The following is a 23,935-nucleotide window of genomic DNA, read 5'->3' on the forward strand; positions in this document are numbered from 1 at the left end:
CAGATAATGTGACTGGGCTGGTAAATTTTCAGGACCATTTTATAGGGCTGAGGTTCAAGATTTGATGTTTTTGGGCTTGCAGTCTGTTCAAATACTATATTCCTTGCTAAAAAAACACTGCAATGGTATTATTATTAAACGACTGAAGTTACAAATTAAGAAATACAGTTCCAGAAAATGATGTGTTATGACTAATAAATATCCTGTACAACTATATGGGGCTCTATGTCAAATTGCTCATTAGGGCAATGTTTAGCTACAAACGTAATTTAAATGGACTTGAGATTCCTCTAGAGAATCTTATTGCATATTCATCTCAGAAAGAGACTTCTAATGATTGACAGAATTTGGCATGTTTGTGGATGTAGAACCACTAAAAACAATAAAACATATTCTAACCAGATGGCTTACAGAAAGGAAATCAGTGTCGACTGCAGCAGATGAATTGTTGATCTTTTCTTATGGGTAAAGATAACAGAAACAACAACATTAGCTAACTTACAAAAAAAATCACAATAAACTTTACACATAAAAATAATTTTGAATAAGGTGGTTTCTCACTGGATGAAGAACAGAACAGGTATGTTACGTAGGATACTCAAAACACAGATACTCAACAACGTTACAATCCTACTGCATCAACGCACATCAGATAAGAAGGCAACTCAATACTCATTTGACATAAAAGAAGTCATAGGGTACAAAAAGCTGTGATCAATGTTTTCATTTTTGCACTAAACATTGCTTGCATTTAGTAATTCTTTCATAGCTTGCCAGTTACATCATCGTCACAACATTCTGAACCAATGACCATGACATTTTCATCTCCTTAGACACACAGAGCATCAGAGGGAATGGTGAACATGTAAAATGTTCCAGTGTTCCCAACGACATTTTAAAACAAATAAACAAACAAACACACACACACACACCACAGTTGGCAAACTTGTTGGCATACTTAACAAAGGGACAAAGAATTGAACTCGATGAAGATTCAACTACCTTCTCACTGCTGATGGTAGACTCACCAAAATAGGTTTGAATCACATTGCAAGTTTCCCCATACAGCTCCGACATTAACCTGAAGAAGGGCTCTGTGAAGCATAAAAGCTTGTCTCTCTCACCAGCAGAAGCTGGTGCAATAAAAGACATTACTTCATCCACTTTGTCTCTCTAATTGTCGGTAACTGTGCTTTATCTGTTTCCTGGGCTATTAAATGAGCACCTTTCATGGCTACCTACAGTTCCTTGGCAGAAAAATTTGTGGACAACTGACTGCAGTTCCGATAAAAGTTTTCTCTTAAAAATAAAATGTTCAGATAATCAACCAACTTTTAAAAATAAAAATAGTCATTTTGTGAAAGGAGTAATCTGAGTATGAAGCAAGGAAAGAGTCCTCCTAAATGAGTCTCTCAAAAGTGGCACATTGCACAAGTGTAAATCTACTTTACTAATATCCTCCCAAAACCTGATGAGTTTGTCCTCTTAGTTATTGATCATTTGGTATTCTGGAAATAGAATCACTGAAACAAAACAAAGCCAGAGGATAAATGTCCTTCAGCTTTAAAACAGAAAACAGCTCAGCTTACCCTGCCTGAAAGTTCTTTCGATAAATGCCTGTTTCACCTCAGCATTTATGTAGCAGCAGGAGATCATTTTTCAGACACACCATTCGCTTCCAAGGGCTTTCTTACAAAATTAAGCAAAATACTTTGAAAATTTCTTGTTTCTTAACTGTGCTTCCGACATCTAATTTTCAGGGAAAACTTACAATAGTAGATAATAATTAGTGCTACAGGTGACAAATGTGGCTAACTAATGAATCAACACTTGCTAAAACACTTGGCAGATTACATGATAGAGCAGAAATAGTCATGGCTTCCAAAGTACCCCTCTCAAAACATACAACATAATGCAACCTAGCAGCCTCCTTTCTGAGACACATTAATTGTGTAGTAAACGACCTTGAATATTTTTCCTTTTCAAACCACTGAAGTTGTCACAATTCTCCATTAAGTTTGACTAGATCTACTAGAATTTTGGAATGTGTATATGTTGTTGATTTTATATATTTTTTCTGTTAAAAGGATCCTGACTGTTCCAAACTCATTCCAATGATAGGACACTATATGTAGATTTAGTGTTGCTTGGTTCCTGAAACTTGCCTCATAGAGGCAAAGAATGCTCTTGGGGTTAAGGCACTGAACTGGAACTCCAGAGATCTGGGTTCATCCCTAATACTGCCACAAACTCACTGTATCTTTGGGCAAATCACTAAATTTCACTGTACCAGTTCCCCAAAGCATTAACACTTTCTTTCTCCCATGCTTTATCTTGTCAATTTAGATTGTAAGCTGTTTGGGGTAAAAAACATCTCTCTGTGTTCGTGCAGTGCCTATCACAATGGGATGCCAGTTTTGGTTGCAAGCTCCAGACACTATCTGGAATATAAAGAAACACACAAACACACACTGGCTTGCCCTGAACCTCTGACATTACAGAGTGCTACAGTGAAATTCTAAGATGTATGCAGAAGACAAATGGACAGAATGGTTTAGGAGGGTTTTCCATAGCTCACTGAGGAGCTTAGACACGTTTCTTATAAAAACGTGAAACATTATTTACATAGCATGGCTGATAAGAAAACAGAACTACAGGAAAAATTAGCATATTCAAGAGGTTTTAAAAAGCATGGCTGTTCCAACGTTCAGTATTTGTGACAGGTTTGTAAATACTACAGGTACATTTTTGCCAACTATGTTCTGGAAATAAGGTGTCAGGCGCCCTAACAAAAATATTCTGAATGCTTTAAATACCCTAAGGCTTAAAATAATTTGTTTTATTTTAAGAAGGAACCAAACATGAAAGGGCAAAGGAGAAGGGAGGATTATCCAAATAAAAAAAGAAGGGCATACAGCCAGCCATGCAGCCCTGTTGCAGAATGTTATAAGATGTGCAGGAGTCTTGGGCTAGAAGGCAGACTCGGAATCCAAGTGCTAAGCCCACAGACTCAGGTCTTGTCTACATGGGGAAATGTCCGGCATAGCTATATTGGAATAATTATTCCACTATAATTTTACCAATATAAATCCCTCAAATAAAAGTGAACAGTGTCCGCTCAGGGACCTATATCAGTATAACTATAGCAAAGTAATTATTCTGGTATGCCTGGAAATTTTCCTGTATAGACATGCCCTCAGACTAACATATGCATCAGAGACAATTCTTTTCCTGTCCCCAGATGTGACAACACCCAGGAAATAAATGGTAGTGATGCAAACAATATATAATGTGCACAGAGGTACATATTATTTTTTAAAAATGCTACTGTGTTCTAAGTACAACCATTTCTGTCTTGGCCCCATATTTATAACTAAAATATGCTTCTGCATTATTTTTTTCTTAAAGTAGTTAAGGGACACTGAAGGAAAATGGTCTTTTACAATTATTGAAACGAAAAGATAACGCCATAAGACATTATTTCTTAGAAAACCCTGGAGTCCCATTTATTAACAGACAGCAATTTGGTGCTAAATGGGGTGAAATACAAACTGAGTGTTGCCCTGAAATATTTTGCCAGCGGGTCACAACATGCTAATGAGATTTTGCCCAACCTTATGAATATTAATTCAGGTGGATAGAGTTCTCAACAGAAACCCTGAGTCAGTGACAAAAACCTACATAAAATAGAAGTTCCTCTTTATAAGGAAAACAGAATATATTTTTTATTCAATTCTACCTTTCCCACTTTGTGCTTTCCAATGTTAATGTATGTTTAGAGCCAATTTTGTGATGTGGAGACTCCACCTAATCATTAATTGCCCCCCCTAAAATCCTTGAAAAACAATTTTGCAGCTCTAAAGCACTTTCCATAAAAGGATCCCAGAGCATTTCACAAAACATAAGGAATTAAGGCTGGAATTTCAGAAGTAGCCTAAGAAAATTAGGTGCCCAAATCCCACTGAAATTCAGTAGGAGTTAGGTGCTTAACTCCCTTAGGCACATTCTCAAATCCCAGCTTAAAGCCTCACAAAAACCTTTGCAAGGTCGGTATTATCCCAATGTATATTTGAGCATAAGCTTTCGTGGTGTTTGTAACTCTAGAATTCAACTTCTTCGTTAATCTGCCAGAGCCCAAACTAACTGACTTTAAGGGCACAGTGCTTAGGTTTTTTGGGTTGGATTTTTTTTTTTTTTTAGTTTTAGCAAGGGGTGGGTTAGGAATAAGAGTGGTCCTAGGAGAGTATCTGTGTTTTATTAATGGCAATCCATTTTTTGGATTGGTATTAACATATGATTCAAGCAACTGGTGATTTTCCCAGTTTGTATATTTTTATATTATTTTTATATAGTACCTAGAATTATTAGGATGGAAGGCTTTTATACCTCATGTGATATACACAACACACATCCACACAGGCTGGGATCTTCAAAAGGGCATAGGGGGAAAAATACAAGCGCATACACCTATATAAAATGCATACATCCCTTATACATGTAAAGATACATACACAAAGTTATCGTTGAGGAGATAAAAACACGACAAAACACAAATCACGAAAGACAGTAAATGTTTTATGTGCAGACTGAATTTAAGTTCTTTGCACAATAGATCTTTGATGAAGCTATTTATGTCAAAGTTTAGGCCAAAATTAGGCCCCATACATCGATAATTAGTCACCTAAATATATAGTCCCTATTTCTCAGATATTCAATATCTTATCAGGCCCCTTTCATTCAGGTGCTTAATGTTAGACACTGAATTCTGAAAATGTTAGCTTAATGAACTTGATTACCCTACAAATCATAGGATGTGAACATGACCTTGTAACAAGCTGGCCTTCTCCTCAGCAACTCAGCTCCCAAAGGACTCTCTGCAACACCCAGAATCTCTTTACTGGCAGTCGATTTCCCAGTATAGGCAAAACAAACAAACAACAGTTCCTCGGTCTACTTTGGCTTACAGCTCCCAGGGTCTTCCTCCCCCTTTTTACCTCTTCTCACTGCTCCTGGTTCTTGCAGCTCTCAGGCTCTGAGGAGTCTCTTTCTTCCCCTCTAGGCCCAAGTGCTCTCTTTTAACCCTAACAGGGATCAGCAGACCAGGCACACGGTGCACTGGTTCTGCTTCCTCTTAAAGGGCTAGTGGCACCCTGTGACAGACCGAAAGGTGAATTGCGCTACTATGTTGATGGTATAAGGAAAAGAAGATTGATTAGATGGATATATTTATAAAATAAGGATATTTTGGTAGAAACTTGGTAGGATAGTAGACAATCTAGAATTTAAGGAGAAATGCAGAATCACTGCATAAAAACCTTTTGTTTTTTAGACTGTGGGGAAGGTACATATAAAACTTTACTTTCAATGAAGGGAAATGTTTTCTCTTTCTCTGTCAATTTCACTTAATTTCTTATTTTGTGTGTCTGACAGAAGGTTTTGTCATCATCACTGGAAGCAAATTCATCTACTGTGACATCCCCATTTGGAAATCACTCAAGTGACCACTCAAGAAACATCTCAGAGCAACTCAGTCTCTCTTCAAGAATGTTCTTCCTTTAAAAAGTAATAGTAATTGAAAGGTCTCATGAGATGTCACCTAATTCCAGATAAAGGAGATTGCAATATATCTGTTCCTCAATGTTCGTTTCAATCAACAATGCTATTTGTAGCAAATATCCCTGTTTCTGACAACAGTCTTCTGAAAAATTTATTTCATATCATCTATAAAATGCTTCTTTATCTCTCAAGCTCTTCTACCTCACTATATATTATAATGCAGGTGAAGTGACAAAGGCTAGATTTCTAAGAGACCTACTTTCGCAAATGAGCAAATTTATGCTCTAAACACAAATTGGGGGCTAGGGCCTTTATCCAGCAGAACACTTGAGCACATGCTTAACCCTAAGCATATGAAATAGTTCTGAAATGTGCTTAAGTGATCAGTGCTTTAAAAGCCTCTTTTCTATGCCTCCAGGCATGTTTAAAACCAGGTCTCCTTGATAAGAAGTCTCTGTTTGGACATCTGCCCTCATGATAAGGCTCCTTCAGTACAAGGGCTTTAAAAGAAGGACTTGTTTCCAGTGCAGTATTAGTAATGATAAAACAGAGCTCCAGAACTCTGTGTGTAACACTTGGAAACTTTTCTCACAAACCAAAGGGCTCTCATGGAATATGCTAGCAGTGTGAGATCCCAAAAGTTCCTGAGGACCCAGCGCTGCAGCACAGTGCAGAACTCCCCTTTGGCCCCTTTTGGTTACATTATCCATACTTTTTTCATTGTATATTTTTTGCTCATGAGGATGAAACATGAAATATATGATAAATGCACACACAGTAAAGGATTCACATTAAGAAGGTCATACAATTATTCCATTATTAATGTTTGATATTTAGTAGCCACTCAATTATTTCCCATCCTTCCATTTTTACTAGATTGGTAAAATAAATTACTTGATCTTGCCATAAGTTTAACAGTGTAATTTGCTGAAATGTATCAGATCCTCAGAAGAAAACAGATAAGCATTTTGGGAGACCTTTTTTTCAACATATGCCATTCTAGGGCACATAATACATGAGAATTGTTTAATATATGCATATTTCTGATGATTTAGAGCACACTTTGAAGTCACAGGGTTTCTTGTACATTCAAAAAAGTCACTTTTAAGATGAGAGGTTCTTGACTAGACTGCTACTAATACATAGTTTTCTTCATTTAAAAATAAATTATGTTCCAAAAAATTGTAACACGTGCCTTAACTATACTTGGTTTTGAGGTCACTGAGCTAATAAGACTACTTGTAATAATCAGATTTACGTAAGAGATTACAATCAACATCTATATACTAACACCATTAACAGAAGAGACTAGAGAATGATAGCAAAGAAAACTTTCCTCCCTTTACACAAACATACAGGAAAAATATCATGAAACAATTTATGAAAACAAAGTGAAAGGGAACATTGTGTAGACAAGATAGCAATGTCAGTGTGAATTTCATTATGCAAATTGTTAAAATATGGAGTACAAGATCAGCTGTAGCCTGGTTCTGATAGGTAAACTTCTGTAGAGCTCTCTCATATAGCCCAAGCCCCTTCCCCTGGCAAAACAGCTTTTTTGTTTAATACAAACAAAAGCCTTTCTTACAAACATAGGAAGAAGAGGTTTCTCCTTTTAAACTATGTTTATTTATGAATTTTAGGTGCAGACCCTCACAGATTAAATGTTGCTTGGTTCAGAAACTCATCTGCTCTACTCTGTTCTAAGGGGAGGAAAATGCTTTAACTAGAAACTTCCTACCATCTGAGCACCAAAAACCAGGAAAAATGCACTTCTGCTTATGTAAGCATAATTTCTGAAGTCACTGGGAATCAGACTATGTCTCAAGATCAGGTTTTCAAAGCTTAAAAAAGAAAAGAAAAAAGAGACTGGAGAATTTAACTATTATTTTTATATTATGCAGAAATATAATGAAAGAGTTTGGTACAAAAGAATATATATTTAAAGATGTGCTTAATTCCATTCCTATTCAACAAACCCCTTAAGCATGTGCTGAATTTGGCAATGGATATGTTGCTGAACCAAGGCCTTAATTCAGAAGTTGAGCACGTGGGCCAGATTCTGAGCTAGTGCAAACTAGTATAGCTCTTCTGAAGTCACTGGTGCAGTGTTGATTTACAGCAGCTGTAGATCCGGACCAATATTTATAAATGCATACAGAATCATGCTGAAAACATGCTTAAATATATGAATGAGTTTATATGAGAATATCTTAAACTAGGTCTCCAAGAAAAAGAACAGGGTAGTTTCAAACATTTGCTTCATGTAAATGGATTGGACTTGCCAAAAAGTGACTTTTTATGCAGGCATATGAACTCCTAGAGGAAAGTTAGACTGAGTCACTGGATACATCAAAGTCAAAGTCCAGTGAATGTAATTACTGAATGCTGTATGAACAAGAATGATACCTGCATTCATTTGCCTACTGCCATGATTTCAAATTTTAATTACACGAAAACAGCTACTAGCATCAGTGACTGAACTCCGCAGATTACCTTGATTGCTCTGTCATTATCTCTAATCATCTGCTGCTTCTCATCTTCAAACTTTTGTACAACATCCTGGAGCCGCCTTTCTGCAGCAAGCTGCTGCCGGCTGCTCTCCTCTGTCAGAGAGGAAATGGTTGTCTTAAGTTCAGCTACAATCTAAAAAGAAAACAGCATGCTAAAACTCCTTGTTCAGTGAGAGGTATGTATTTTGCATGTATTTATACTTGACACAAGAATGGAGTTGGCAAACTCCACTGTGCAAACTAAATATTTTAAATTAACATATTACACACTGGCAAGCATGAATTTCCACACAGAGGAAAGGAATATAATAAAACTGTGAATTGCATAAAACTGCTGAACACAAAATATTTGGAAGAGTTTTCCACTATAACATTCCATAATATTTACTCATCAGAACAAAGCACATCTGTGATCTCAAACATATAAGATGTTTTCAGTTTTCCACTTCATTGAAATGACTTGTTGGGATTTTTAACACGGCTTCAGAACTTTCTACAATACCAATATAAATAACAATATAACAATCAAAGAACACTGAAATAAACATGCTAATAGCTCTCTGTCTGTTTGAAAGGTATATCATAGTTGATACTGTAGATAAGAAAAAGTTGTACTTTACATACTTCACTGAAATGTTAAACTTGACAGGGCATCCCTGTGTTGTTGGGAGTAATGTATTTTATTTAACAATAAATTTGAGGTCTGGTTCAATGCCCATGGACTTTTTACATGAAACACCCATGATTTGTTGACTATCTGAAATCTAGTTGTTTTACCCTTTTTATCACTGTAGAAAGCCATATTAAGCCACACTTCGGGGGCATATATTATAGAAAGCTATGCTTAGACACAAGTGGCCTGATCCAGCAAAGCAGTTAAGCACATGCTTAACTTTAAGCATGAGAGCAGTCCCATTGACATCAATGCAACTACTGATGTGATTAAAGATAAACTGCTCTATTAGGGCCATAGAGTCCAATCCTGAAAACACTTAAGCATATGAATAGTCCAGTGATAATAACTGTACTACTCACACATGCTTCAATGTTTGCAGGACTGGGCCCCTAGACTGTGAAGAGACACAACTATTTTAAGACCACACTATTTAATTTATTTAGGAGAAAAACGGGAGCTTTCAGATGTATATCTGATAGGATTATAAATAATGTTATAAAATATTTTTAAATAAAAATATTGGAATCATGGGGAGAGTAGAAGGGAAGTAATTTTTTAAATGAATGTATTGTGAATTCATTTCCCTACAGTTTGCTAATGGATGAAAACCAGGAAGTGAGATAGACTATAAATAAAAAGTGAAACTGATCCTGCCAGTTTCAGTCACAGCAGACAGAAATGCCAAAATATACAAATGACATAAACTGCAAAATTAACACTTCTTATCTTGTTAATAATCTAAACTTTTACCAGTATCCAGTTTCATATAGACAGTATCCCTTTGAACCCTTATTTAAGTGACAACTGGTTAGACTTAATGCTTTCATAATTTTTAAGGGGCAAACTACTTGTCCGTAAAAACATAAGGGCACGGATATTGGAGGAATCTCTAATTCCTGCATCTACATGAGCAGGGAACATTATGGGGTATAAATATCAGTAACTTCTGTAAAATACAAATGTAAATTAAGAGAAAGGCAATATCTATCAAGAATGATAAATGATCAAAAATGTTCTCCTTTATGTGGAAAATTAAGTTTTACATTATTTGGGTATTATTAGGTTCCTGCAGTAACAAGGAAATTATCTTTGAAAAGGTAAAAAAAGATTATAAATGACCAGATGATATGGAGCAATATAAGAACCTACATAAGAACTTGCTATCCAGTCCTTTAGAAATGTTCAATTCTATATTTAAATACTGAGATAACGTTTTCTACCAGTAAAATCAATGGGCACAAATGTAGAGCTAATTTGAGCAAATACAACTCCAATAAAAGTTTGTAGTCTGAATTCAGCAGCAATATAAATGGTAGAGTGGGTCAGAAAATTAGCACCAAACTGGCATTTACGGGGTATTTAAAACGGAAGTAGAAGAGGGTGGTAACAAATGTAAATTGCACTCGTTTGACAGAAAATACCAAATAAGTATAAATTATATTACTTTGCCATTTACAACCAATGGGTAGTTATATCACTATGTATCTGCTGAATTTTGTCCATTTTATTTAGGGTAACAAAAAATAATAAGTTGGTTAAAATGCAGCAGTAGGAGAGGAAAGCACTGACATACTGGTAGACTTCCTCTACTAGAAGTTTACTGGATTAAGAACCTGGACATACATAAACATTTTTAAAATGTTTTAAGAAAATCTTGACAAAAGTTGACAGACAAGGAATGGCTTTGGGCAGTAATTCTCAGGGAAAAAAATCTAATTGTTTATTTTGTATAAACTTCAGAGAGAATTTCCGGGAATATCTTCTTTGTGTGGGTGTTAAAAGTGAATATTCCAAGAGGCCACAGAGAGTAAGATTAGGCTGATGTCAGCAACATAACCAAATGAAAGTTACAAATGACCTATTATTAACGTTAAGCTACAAAAAATATATTCAAACAACACTAATGGTCTGATTCAAACCCACAAAAGTAAAGGAATTCAGAATGAAATCCCATTTTTAACTCACCCATTGTGTCAAATAACTGTAGCATACAATGTATGGTCTGTAAAATCAGCCACTGTTTAGAAACCCCTTACAATGGTTGTCACAGAATCACCAAAAGTAGAAATGTAAAAGATTGATTAGGTCATCTAGTCCAACTCCCTGTAATAAAGGACATTCCTTACAGTATATTTGTTAATGCAATGTCCAGTTTCATTAAATGGGTCTCAAACCACATCTCTTGGGAGACTATTCCATAGTCTAATAAATTTCATTACTATGAAGTTTGTCCTGATCTTCAGTTTAAATTTTCATTATCTTAGTTTCACAGTTTTATTCCTTATTACTCATATACTCTCTTTGTAACATCCTAAGCTATTTCTCTCCCTCCTTGATGTTTATACCTTTACATATTCAGAGCTGTTTAGATATCCCCCACCTGCCATAGACATAGCAAGGTATTACAGAGTTAGTAGCTAATGGAACTTTAACCTCAGGCCTGAATTTCTTTACATTGATGTCAAACTTTCTGGATTATATCAATCTATTTTTGAGGTTTTCTTTTTATTTCTCTTCATGGTGACATAACAAATGCAAGAGGATTTTATAAAAAGGCTCTTAAGGAAGTTTTTAAAGTTAGCATTCTAGTCATTCATCCCACTTTCATGTAAATGCAGCACAGGAAATATGCATTTAGATTTTAGAAATGCATATTATTTATCTAGACATAACTATATAAAACATATTTACAAAGTTTTTTGATAAATGTATAGTGCCCTAAGTTTTTCGTGCAGCAGACTTGAGAGTCCTATCATAACCCACCACAGTATTTATGTCCACAGTTTTGGTGATGTTACTTTGAAAAGAAAGACTTTTGAAGGTAAAAAATTCAGACTCATTATTATTAATAAACTGCAACATGTTTCTGGCTTAACAGTAAAAGAGATGATTTGAAACTTCCATGTTACTGCCTAGTATGTGGAACCTTGAAACATTCCTTATATTTGTTGGCATTAAGGGAATATTTGACCAATATTACTTTTGCTGAGAATAAACCTTTATAACCAAACAAGTCTTCATTTGTGGTTGTGAGACTCTTGCTTCTCAGAGAAGAATGATGGCTACATGCAAATCCTCATGACAGTTTTTACACTATTAAAATTTTAATCTTCAATTGCATCTACATATTCTATCATTGTCTAAAACCATGCACTAGGAGCATTTGACTGGTATGCTGTACCAATATACTACACTGGCTAAGTGCTCCTGCTCCTGTTGGTGCAGCTTATACAGACAAAGCCGTGCTTTTACTGGTATAGTTTATTCTACCACTACCTCCTCCTGAACCAAGCAAAGGAAGCTATACCAGTAAAAGCGCAGTTTTAACTCTGTAACTGCATCTACACTAGAGGGTTTTGCTGGACCAGCTATCTCAGTCATGGGTCATACCTCTTCACCCCCCCGATCAACCTAGCTGGTCCAGCAGAAGTCTGCAATGTAGATGTAGCCTAGGTTTCAATTCCATGCACAAGTTAAAATGAAGGTTTAAAGTACTCAAAAGCAATTGTGAAGAATTGCTTACGACCGCCATTTTTTTGATTGACTTTAACTGTAAGGGTAAATTGAATATACATTTTCAGTTCCCACGTCAAGGGTCATCAAAAAACCATTTTACATTAATGAACAAAAACTCCCTCCATTAAGAAAAAGCAGTTAGCTTTTATGTCATGATGTAATCTAGAATTCTTCTAAAATGTTTTGGATGTTAAAAAGCTGTGTCAGCATTCAGCAAAATGATTGGATGGGCTAAAGCCCTACAAACGGTGAACATCAAAACTGCATAGTTGGGCTCAAATCCTGTCATCAGATACGTGGCCAAGAACCACCTTGTAATAGCCTATACACTTTATGATTATGCAAGCTACCTTTACTGTTTTTACAAGATGCATGGTTATGCAGGCCTGCATACAGGGCCAATTTTGCCTGAGTTCTCATTAACTGGCAGTGGGAGTCAATGGTGCTCATGCTCCCGGCAGGATCTGACTCCCAATAGCTAAGAAACAGCAAGCTTAAAAAAGAGGCTTTAATTGATCCATTTAATTTTCTGTTTGTTTTTTTTAAGTAATAAAATTTGGGAAAGGCCATTGATATTTGATTTTGGGGGAGTAGCAGGGAGTTTTGGACATAAGAAAAATGAAGTTCCAGAATAGAAGTAAATACATTTTTCATTTTAAGTTTCCAAACCAAGCTTACTAATTTGAGGTTGCTGTTTTCATGTTGCCTACCTGTGAAGATTTGGCCAACTTCTGACTGTATTCCTTTTCAATCTGCTTCAACCTGCTGTTGGCCTGAAATAGACACACACACACAAAAGGAAACCAGATTAGCTCAGATGAAGAATGTGTACAGACACTTTGCCACTGACCCCTACGCTTGGCACCTCATCTACATGCCTATCACTAAGCAGCTGGGATCTGTGCCAATTCCAACGCCCTTTTGTGGCAGCCAGAAAACCACAAGGGCTTGTCTTTGATCTAGGGCCAACTATTCATCACTTAAAAGAGAGGAAAAATTGTACCTCTGCTGCCAATTATTAGAAAAACATAAAGGCCTCTACGGATAAAAAAAAAAAAAAAAAGGAGGGGGAGAAAGAGAGAGAAGTTTATCAGGATGACTTCATCTCTGTTTGAGGAAAAAAGGGAAGAAAAAAGCCACAAGTTCCAGTGGAAGCTGTGAGGGTTCAGTGTGACACGTATTATATGATTTCATGTGCCAGCTGATGTCTGCAAGCTCCTTTTGTCAAATCTTACATTCTTTTTTAAGACTGCTGCTATTAAACTGAAAATCAAACCCAAGATGCATCAGAACCATTTGGGCCCTCTTTGACACACAGCTCTTTCCACCTCCTGGCATATCTTTCATATCTCAAAGATAAGGAATAAAACAAAATTGGAAACAAGGCCACTCTGTTATCACAGGTAATTGAGAAGCAGGTGTAGCTGTAATCTAATAAAAAAAAAACCCACAGCTCTTAAATTCACCATTAGTTTTCATCCAAACTAAGGACACAATTCTGAAATGGGTTGGAGTTTTAAAAGCCATTGCTGTACTATATCCGATAGACCTGTCTCAAAATGTTTCCTCATAAATGTTCTGTTAATGGTTCTCGTATCCTGGGTTCTAAAATCTGAGGATAAACATCTGAGAAAAATGTATCTTTCAGTAAAAGAGTACTCTGAAAGCTGAGTTTTGAAGCAAGACTACGGTGAGCAGCCTTTCAAAGTGATCTCATGCAAAAAGCTCTGTTCAGAACACGACAGAGGACAGAATCCATCACAAAGCCCTAATGCAGCAGCTGGCTCTATGCAGGCAGACGCCAGTGTCAATGTGGAGCACTGCTGAAGCCAATAGGGCTCTGTATGGGCGTAGGGGCCCTGTGTGGAGCCAGTTGCAAGACTGGGATTTAAGGCTCCAAATCCTGTGAATGCATATGCATGTATCTTCACTCAAGTGAATTGTCTGATTTACTTCAATGTGACTACACATGCTTAAAGTTGCAGACATGCGAAAGTCTGCAAGATCAGAGTCTTAATGAATATACATTAAAATAGTACAGAAAATGTGAAACAGTTATTCTAGTAGAATATGAAACCTTTAAAATCAATGCCCTTCTAAATGCTATTTTTAATGTAAAATATATTAGTCAGTTAAGAAAATTTATATATCACCAAAATATTTCATTTTTAAATCCCAAATTTCTTCAGATTTAACTAGTTCAAAGTTCTAAGACGCATAGATGTTTCCATATTTAACTATTCCATGGTATGAAATACCACTGCTCTAAAGGACCGTCAGAAACACTTTTCTAGAGAATGAGTATACTTTTAAGTCCAAGGGAGATGCGAATGTTACCATTTAATTGAAGGACTAATCAAGTATTCTATATCATGATTGGACACGCTACCTCTAAATCTGTGCCTAAGATTCTATTAATTTCTCTAAATACTGTACTGTGTTCCTGAAGTGAAGTAAACAAAGATTCTGAAATAACAGATGAATTACATTTAAAAGTAATCTGTTTATCTAATTTAGGTCATCTACTGAATATGGGGTCCACTCAGTCCTAGTCAATATATGACATAGTGATAGGTTAATTGTAGAAGAATTTGTTGTGCGGAAGCATCTACATCACACAGTTTGTTCCAATCTACACTTTTTTCTGTATTTAACACTTTTTTCCTTAATAGTCTTCTGGTTTCAGATCACTTATTGCCACCACTGTGCATCATAAAATTATTGTAACTGGCTGTTTATCTTTAGGGCAAATTAAAAAAAATACTTACGGTAGTAGAAAGATTAAGTTACTTTTTACTCTCAAAGATTTTTCATACATACATACATACATATATATAGATAGTGTGTGTGTGTGCGCGTGCGTGCGTGCGTAGAGAGAGAGAGAGGTGTTAGCAAGACAGTGCAAAGAGTGTCACATTAGTCTTGTGTTCACTCTTAATCTCTCATATAGTGAACTTTATAACCTCTTGAACCCAAAGAAGAAATTGTAATAAATAACACACACAGCCACACACACCCATAACCTTCACAAACATATTAGAACTTGTTAGTCCACACTGAACTGAGCTGGGGCAGCCAGTTTGACAAACAATGACCAAAAAGATCTGAAAAAGAAACTTGCTAAATGTCAAGGCTTTACTCCTAGCAGAGTAAACCTCTATAATACTGTTTATAGAAACCTGATTTAAAATTAACTATTGTATTTAATTTTTTAAAACTAAAGACATCATAACAGCTTTAATAAGATGGAATCAGACGTGCAAACTAACACTTAATAGCTCATTTACTGCTTTTCTTTAAATTCATCTATTTACCCCACATTTTTATATCCATGTTCAAGCCTAAACTTTCTCTGAGTTTTCCATGTTCAAGCCTAAACGTTATATCACACTGGTCAATCAAACCGATTTTTTAAAAAAACTTATGGTGACACACTGGGGATCCACTTCAATTATCTTATGTTAGTCCAGAACATATGACACATCCCCATGTTGCACAGAACCTGCACCCATACTCATTTGAGATCTTTGACTATGGGATGTTGCTTTGTAGCCTGGGAATGCAAATCTGCCCCTTGCCAACACATGGAACATGGCTGTGCAAAAGCGCTTTTACTTAGGCTTTGTGCAGGGTAATTTTACTATGAAGTGCTTACATATAACTATATGTAGAGAATATAGTTTAGGATTTAAATTAAATGTATTGTGACAAATGAGGACACTAAAAATGGAATGGTGAAAACAAGCATCAGTTTTCACGGATTGTTTCAAAACTGGGTCCAATTGTCATAATAGCCCAGTTCTATCATGTACTATGTGAAACATAAGCTGCTTCTGTATTTAGCATATTTTCTCACTTTCAGGTGATATATATTTCAGAAACAATGATGAAAAGGAATCAAACTGGGTAACAACCCTTTGGACGGTCAGACAGTATTCATTAAGGTCTAACTTCACAGCAATGCACAACAGGGTCAATGCAGTTAATGGCCCTAAAACCTAAGTTTTCATGTGCTTTATGTAACTTCTGTAATTCACAGCTGGCTGAAACATCAGCTATGATATGCATTTTCATAGTAAAAGGGCTTAAATTCAATAAGCCATGGTAGTTTTTGTTTAGTTTCACATGTTTTAAGACAAACTTTAGTTAAAAATGACTTTATTATGAAAATGTTATATGCACTTAGTTTATATTACCAGTGTAGAGTCTTGCAGTAAAACAAAATATTTTATGGCCTTGTTATAGTTTTTCAGCTTTAAAAAGCAACTATAGGTTTGTAACAAGTTTTCATACATCTATAATCCATACTGTTTATATCCGAACTATAGATGCTACGTAAACCTGTACTGACTTCAATGGAACACCGAATACAAACAATTTAATAGTATTAGAACCACAGCCTCCATTATACGATGTTTAAAATATTGGATACTATGTTAATGAAAACTGAATTTTATTTTCTTCTTTTCATGAAATACAATAGTACTATTAAAAATAAAGGAACTTAAAACGTAGCAACCAATTATGGGAACATACTCCAGAAAAGTCCAAAAAACACTGTGCGTTACCAAAAACTTTCATCTACTTTTCAGTAACATCATTGCTGATTAACAAGATATTTGTGTGTAAAGAGAAAACAACTTTTAATCATTCCATTCTTCCTGCCTAACTCACTCAATAGAACTATGGTCCTGTTTTAGTGGCATTATAACCACTTACCTTGTGGTCAATTCTGATTAAAGCTAGGTGGACTTTTTATTTTTTTTGGCCAATAAATGAGAGAATGAAAATGAGAAAATAAAAAGAGTGAGACACTACAGCCTGACAGTTATGGCACTCACCTAAGATGTAGGAGACCCAAGTCCCTGCTCCAATAACAATTTATTTATAAAATGTGGTACAGCTTCAACAGGAGAGATTGACAAAGACTCACACCAAACGGTTGATGGAGAGGCTGCTCAGCAGCTCTCCAACACCACTTTCTACAAGCCATTACCCTCTGATCCCACTGAGAGTTACCAAAAGAAACTACAGCATTTGCTCAAGAAACTCCCTGAAAAGGCACAAGATCAAATCCTCACAGACAAACCCTTGAACCCCAACCTGGGATATTCTATCTACTACCCCAGATCCATAAACCTGGAAATCCTGGGCGCCCCATCATCTCTGGCACCCTGACAACAGGATTGTCTGGCTATGTGGACTCCCTCCTCAGGCCGTACGCTACCAGCACTCCCAGCTACCTTCGAGACACCACTGACTTCCTGAGGAAACTACAATCCATCGGTGATCTTCCTGATAACACCATCCTGGCCACTATGGATGTAGAAGCCCTCTACACCAAGATTCCACACAAAGATGGACTACAAGCCGTCAAGAACACTATCCCCGATAATGTCACGGCTAACCTGGTGGCTGAACTTTGTGACTTTGTCCTTACCTATAACTATTTTACATTTGGGGACAATGTATACCTTCAAATCAGCGGCACTGCTATGGGTACCCACATGGCCCCACAGTATGACAACATTTTTATGGCTGACTTAGAACAATGCTTCCTCAGCTCTCGTCCCCTAACGCCCCTACTCTACTTGCGCTATATTGATGACATCATCATCATCTGGACCCATGGAAAAGAAGCACTTGAGGAATTCCACCATGATTTCAACCATTTCCATCCCACCATCAACCTCAGCCTGGTCCAGTCCACACAAGAGATCCACTTCCTGGACACTACAGTGCTAATAAACGATGGTCATATAAACACCACCCTATACCGGAAACCTACTGACCGCTATTCCTACCTACATGCCTCCAGCTTTCACCCTGACCACACCACACGATCCATTGTCTACAGCCAAGCTCTGCGATACAAACGCATTTGCTCCAACCGCTCAGACAGAGACAAACACCTACAAGATCTCTATCAAGCAGTCTTACAACTACAATACCCACCTGCGGAAGTGAAGAAACAGATTGATAGAGCCAGAAGAGTTCCCAGAAGTCACCTACTACAGGACAGGCCTAACAAAGAAAATAACAGAATGCCACTAGCCGTCACCTTCAGCCCCCAACTAAAACCCCTCCAACACATTATTAAGGATCTACAACCTATCCTGAAGGACGACCCAACACTCTCACAAATCTTGGGAGACAGGCCAGTCCTTGCCTACAGACAGCCCCCCAACCGGAAGCAAATACTCACCAGCAACCACATACCACACAACAGAACCACTAACCCAGGAACCTATCCTTGCAACAAAGCCCGTTGCCAACTGTGCCCACATATCTATTCAGGGGACACCATCACAGGGCCTAATAACATCAGCCACACTATCAGAGGCTCATTCACCTGCACATCCACCAATGTGATATATGCCATCATGTGCCAGCAATGCCCCTCTGCCATGTACATTGGTCAAACTGGACAGTCTCTACATAAAATAAATGGACACAAATCAGATGTCAAGAATTATAACATTCATAAACCAGTGGGAGAACACTTCAATCTCTCTGGTCACGCGATTACAGACATGAAAGTTGCAATATTACAACAGAAAAACTTCAAAACCAGACTCCAGCGAGAGACTGTTGAATTGGAATTCGTTTGCAAATTGGATACTATTAACTTTGGCTTGAATAGAGACTGGGAGTGGCTAAGTCATTATGCAAGTTAACCTATTTCCCCTTGTTTTTTCCTACCTCCCCCCCCAGACATTCTTGTTAAACCCTGGATTTGTGCTGGAAATGGCCCACCTTGATTATCATACACATTGTAAGGAGAGTGATCTCTTTAGATAAGCTATTACCAGCAGGAGAGTGGGGTAGGGGGAGAGAAAACCTTTTGTAGTGGTAAACACCCATTTTTTCATGGTTTGTGTGTATAAAAAGATCTTCTGTACTTTCCACAGTATGCATCCGACGAAGTGAGCTGTAGCTCACGAAAGCTTATGCTCAAATAAACTGGTTAGTCTCTAAGGTGCCACAAGTACTCCTTTTCTTTTTACTCACACCAAAATATCCCACAGATTGTGTGGCTTGGACACTCTTATGCAATCTAGTAAATCCAAGTTCAAATCTCTTCTCCATATTAGGCAAAAGAGGGGGACTGAATCTGTGTCTTCCACATTCCAGGATAGAACCCTAACCATTGGGCAAAAGGTTATAAAGGAGGTCCCCTTCCCGGAATTTTATGAATCTATTCCTTTGCTTTCGTAAAAATGTCAGTTCAAAAAGAAACATTTTGACCTGACTTGATATTGTTTTTTAATTCACCAAAACAGTTAGAAAAAAAGTTTGTTATTTGATCCAAAATGAAGCTTTTTGCCTATATTTTGGCATTAGCAGCAAACCAAAAAATCCATTATTTGCGAGCTCTAGTTCTGACATCATAAACACTAGATTATAATTCTCCTGAATGAGTCAGCAACAGAAGGTTACATATGTATGTCAAAGTTTCTATTTATAAACAACTATCTTAATGAGCAAAAGCGGAGAAGAAAGATAACAACAAGTAGAATTGGTTCTGGTAAAATATATCTTTTAGTTTCCAAATGTGGCAGGGTTTCTATGAAATCTTAAGGCTCCTACCTCTGCCTATAATAGCAAGAAATTCCAAGTTTATGATTTTGTCCTTAACTCACCTTGTTTTGCCTGGTTACTGCAGAACATATGGCATTCAAAATCTCCCATTGTTTGGAGACATCTACAAACCGTATGCAAAACAAGGTTGGTTAACGATCAAAAGATAAGGTATACAGGTGTAGTGTGCATACTTAGGGTCATATACTGCCTTCAATCCATGGAAGTCATACTGATGCACTGAGAGTTGCACAAACAGATTAAGGGATATATATTGCCTACAGGTTTCAGAGTAGCAGCCGTGTTAGTCTGTATTCGCAAAAAGGAAAGGAGTACTTGTGGCACCTTAGAGACGAACACATTTATTTGAGCATAAGCTTTCGTGATGAGCGTAAGCATAAGCTTTTGCATCTGATGAAGTGAGCTGTAGTTCATGAAAGCTTATGTTCAAATAAATTTGTTCGTCTCTAAAGTGCCACAAGTACTCCTTTTCATATTGCCTACAGTTTTTTCCTTCATCCTCACAGACCCAATGATTCTACTTCTAGGCAAAGAAAATGAGGTGGATAAACACTGGTTTGTTTATTGCTAGCATGGCTAAGTTATTCAATCATCACTCAGATTATATTTCAATGGTGGAATAAATTGCAGGACCTCACTGCATATCTATGTCTGCTTTTTAAAATCTATTTTCATCCTCCTTTAAGATTCCTGTGCCATGCAGCAGGTGATAGTGTCTGGGATCATCTACACTAGCAACTCTAGCTTTTTAGCTCTGAAATTGATCTTCCCCATGATGGCATGTGAAGACTGGCTGTAAGCACCCAACCCTGCCGCCAGAATGTTCAGATTGTCACCAGCAGAAGACAAGCAGCAGCTTTTAGAGCAATCAGAAGAGGCAACATAAGCATTAGCAAAAGCAAACTGCACTGAGGCAATTCTCTTGCATTAAACTATGAAATCAATCACTTATTACATCGAACATTACAGGGATTTATTACTATATTGAGCGATCCTATTCCTCTGTTACAGACTCCACTGTGAAGTACATTTATGGGCCCTAATTTTCCATTGTAGCTAAGGAGCTCTTGATGCAAGATTGGTGGGGGCAAAGGAGAAGGCATGGGGGATGCAAAGCCCATCCTGTCACCTTTGCACTCCCTCATTCTTTCTTTCCCCTCATCCCCAATCCTATGGCTGAAGATTACTCAAATTTATGTGGACTGCCAATGAACCCAAGGGATCATTTCAGAACCTGTGGACCTGCTGAGAATAAGGAAACCCAACTAGATTCCCCAAGTCAGCAGCTGGGAGGGTGAAGAAGAAGCCACTCTAGCAGCCACAGATTTCCCATATCCAGTAAGAAACCTTCTCTAGGGCTGCTTTGCACCAGTACAACTGTGTAAAGCAGCCCCAATGTAGCACTATGACATTCGATTAGATAACAAATAATTGGGGAGGATGGGGCAGAGACAGCAAAAGGCTAGTTGGTGGGAGCTTAGTATTTATATTTGATATACACATTTTTCTAATTGTGCAAAAAATCCTATCCAAACATTAATGCGTGGTCATCTGTTCAGAGCAGTGTTTCTCATATGCGGCCACAATGGGCTTTTCATGTGGCCACAGCCTCCTGGGCAGTGATGGGGGCGGCGGGGAAGCAGTGTTAACAAACATAAAAATATCACTTTTCACAGAAACAGACTTACTACCTAGCAAGTCTTTAAAAAAAAAAAAAAAAAGCCACCCAAAAGCACAAGAAACAACAACAAAGAAGACAAGAACATGCAAAGTACATTATTTGTTTATATTCTGTTTAGGTCCAGTAAAGAATAGAGACAACTGTACATTATTTTTATTATTGAGTCTGCAATAAAAACCTACATAAGAAAATTACAAAGATTTGGACATGTATATTGCATGTTTTTTGTTTTTCCTAAAGTTAATGAAGTATTTTAGGAAAAATTGTCAGAGCGGCCATCAGCAAGAATTGGTGGCCACACTCTGAGGGCTCCAAAAAAATTCTTGAGAGACCCCTTGGTTTAGATGGTCTTGAGGAAGTTACAATGTGGACTATCCTACGGGAAAGAGTCATTACTTCAGATAACAGGGACTACAGCCTTAAATATTATCGCCTTAACAGTAGGACTAAAGTAAAATTCCTTTGTAAAGTTGCCTGTAGCTTTATAGTATTCGAAATGTAAGTACTATGACTATAACCAAATAGACTTTCATCCTATTAATTTTCACCTATCATCATGGTCACCTACTAACTGCTTCAGTCTGCCAAATACTGTTTACTGGAATGACATGACAGAAATCTGCCATTCATTTGCTGTCCTTTGTAGCTTGTAAATCTGGTCACTTGTAAATACAGTCTAATTTGTACATGAAGACAAAAGTATTATTTGAAATGGTCTCTACACAAAGAAAATCTGGAATAATGGGCCCACTCCTTCTCTTACTTGAGTGTAAAGTAAGATTAACATCACCGATGTCAAGAGAGTTACACAGACATGAATCTCACGTGAGACAATCTGACCTCAAAACTGTATTTAGTAAATACATGGTACTTGGCATCTTCACAGAGCTTTCTGAATACTAACTAACTGATCCAAACCCACATACTTTCCCCAATTTATAAACCTGGAAACTGGACAAGAAGGTAAGTGCCCCAAGGCCATGGAGTGAATCAACGTCCGAAAGCATCTTTAGGTGCTTCAATACCTTTATAAATCTGCCCTAGATCTCAATAGCTCCTGGCTCCCACTCCTAGACTATGCTTCCAGCATCTATTTTACAATATCTCTTTACAAAACAAATTATAGCTAGATAAAAGTGAAGTAAAAAAAAAAGGCTATGCAAATGACTATCAGTTAAGTCACCTGTTGGTTTTCATTTAACTATTAATGACTCAAAATCCATATGTTATTGCTTTTATGAAGCATATTTCATTTCATAATTTTCATTGCCTAACTTTTACTTTTTTAGTCACTGCCAGCAGTACAACTGATATCTTTCTATGAAGAGAAATAGATGTCGATTAATTGATTGGCTGACATACCATCAAATTATTACAAGTCACTATTACACCAAGTCAGACATAAGAACAGCCCATTTTCTTTAATTCTTCCCACTCCATAAGTTTTCTTGTGGACATCCATGCCAAGAGGTGTCAGTTTCCTGGGATTTGATTTTCTAGCATTCTGCAGAGTGGCCTGTCATTAATGAATGCACTGTAGACAATCAGAGTACAGAATCTGTCAGAAATTGGCCTTTTCCAAGGTATAAGGATATGGCATTCAACCGTACAAGTAATTTCGGCAACACCTACAATTAAGAAGAAATAATGAACTACTGCTAAAATAATAATTCGCTTTATGCTAGTATTTCCTATTTACTTTCATGAAGAGTATGATAAACCACAACTTCCCAGTGGTTATGGGCTCAAGGAACTCAATGAATTCTGGAGGGGCTGAGCACCTTCAACTTCCACTGAAGACTATAGGAGCTGAGAGCACACAGCACCTACAGGACTTGATGGAACACATTGCAGAATCAATGTATGTTAGAGCAATGATTTTTTTGAATTAATAAAAAAGAGGTCAGATAGCCATAAACAATATCAATGCAAATCTTTCAGCCTTCAAATACTGACTTCCAGATAAAAAAAATAGTGGTATATAACTGAAGTTTTAATTACTGTAAGTAAATTTAATGGAAAACAAATTAGTTGCCGCAGTAAAAATAAATACGATGGCTAAGAGGTTATGATATTTAAAGATTTAGGGTGAAATCCTGCCCCTCTTGAAATACATGGGAGTTTTGCCATTGATCTGGGCAAAGATTTCATCCTTAGTCTCTCTTTAAAATACAGATGATTTAAAAGGACAGCTCCCCTGAACTCTAGAGGGTGTTTTATGTATATATATCCCAGTGCACTGACAGAGAAGCAGGTTTAATTAACTAGTTTAACAAACTAGCTTAGAACTAATCACTTTTCAAAAACTAGTCAAATAATGGTCACATACAAGTCGATGATCACTAATTAGCTTGACAGAAGTGTAACCAAACTTAAAACAAGAAAAAAAGA

The 23,935-nt window shown here is 37.0% G+C and overlaps 1 protein-coding gene across 4 annotated transcripts in view; it reads right to left on the bottom strand.

The window, feature by feature from the left end:
- The window catches only part of CEP112 (centrosomal protein 112), a 359,203-nt gene that overhangs the window by 96,697 nt on the left and 238,571 nt on the right, over nt 1-23,935 (bottom strand). For all 4 annotated transcript variants that reach the window (XR_012641956.1, XM_074972205.1, XM_074972202.1 and 1 more), the window contains 2 exons: nt 12,972-13,034; nt 8,053-8,202 (listed from right to left, as the gene is read on the bottom strand). Coding sequence is in view for 3 of the 4 variants with exons in the window: in XM_074972205.1 (XP_074828306.1) it covers nt 8,053-8,202; nt 12,972-13,034 (213 nt within the window). In the remaining variant the exon portion in view is untranslated. The remainder of the gene's footprint in view (nt 1-8,052; nt 8,203-12,971; nt 13,035-23,935) is intronic.

The sequence above is a fragment of the Natator depressus genome, chromosome 14, assembly GCF_965152275.1.
Source record: "Natator depressus isolate rNatDep1 chromosome 14, rNatDep2.hap1, whole genome shotgun sequence".
NCBI lineage: Eukaryota > Metazoa > Chordata > Testudines > Cheloniidae > Natator > Natator depressus.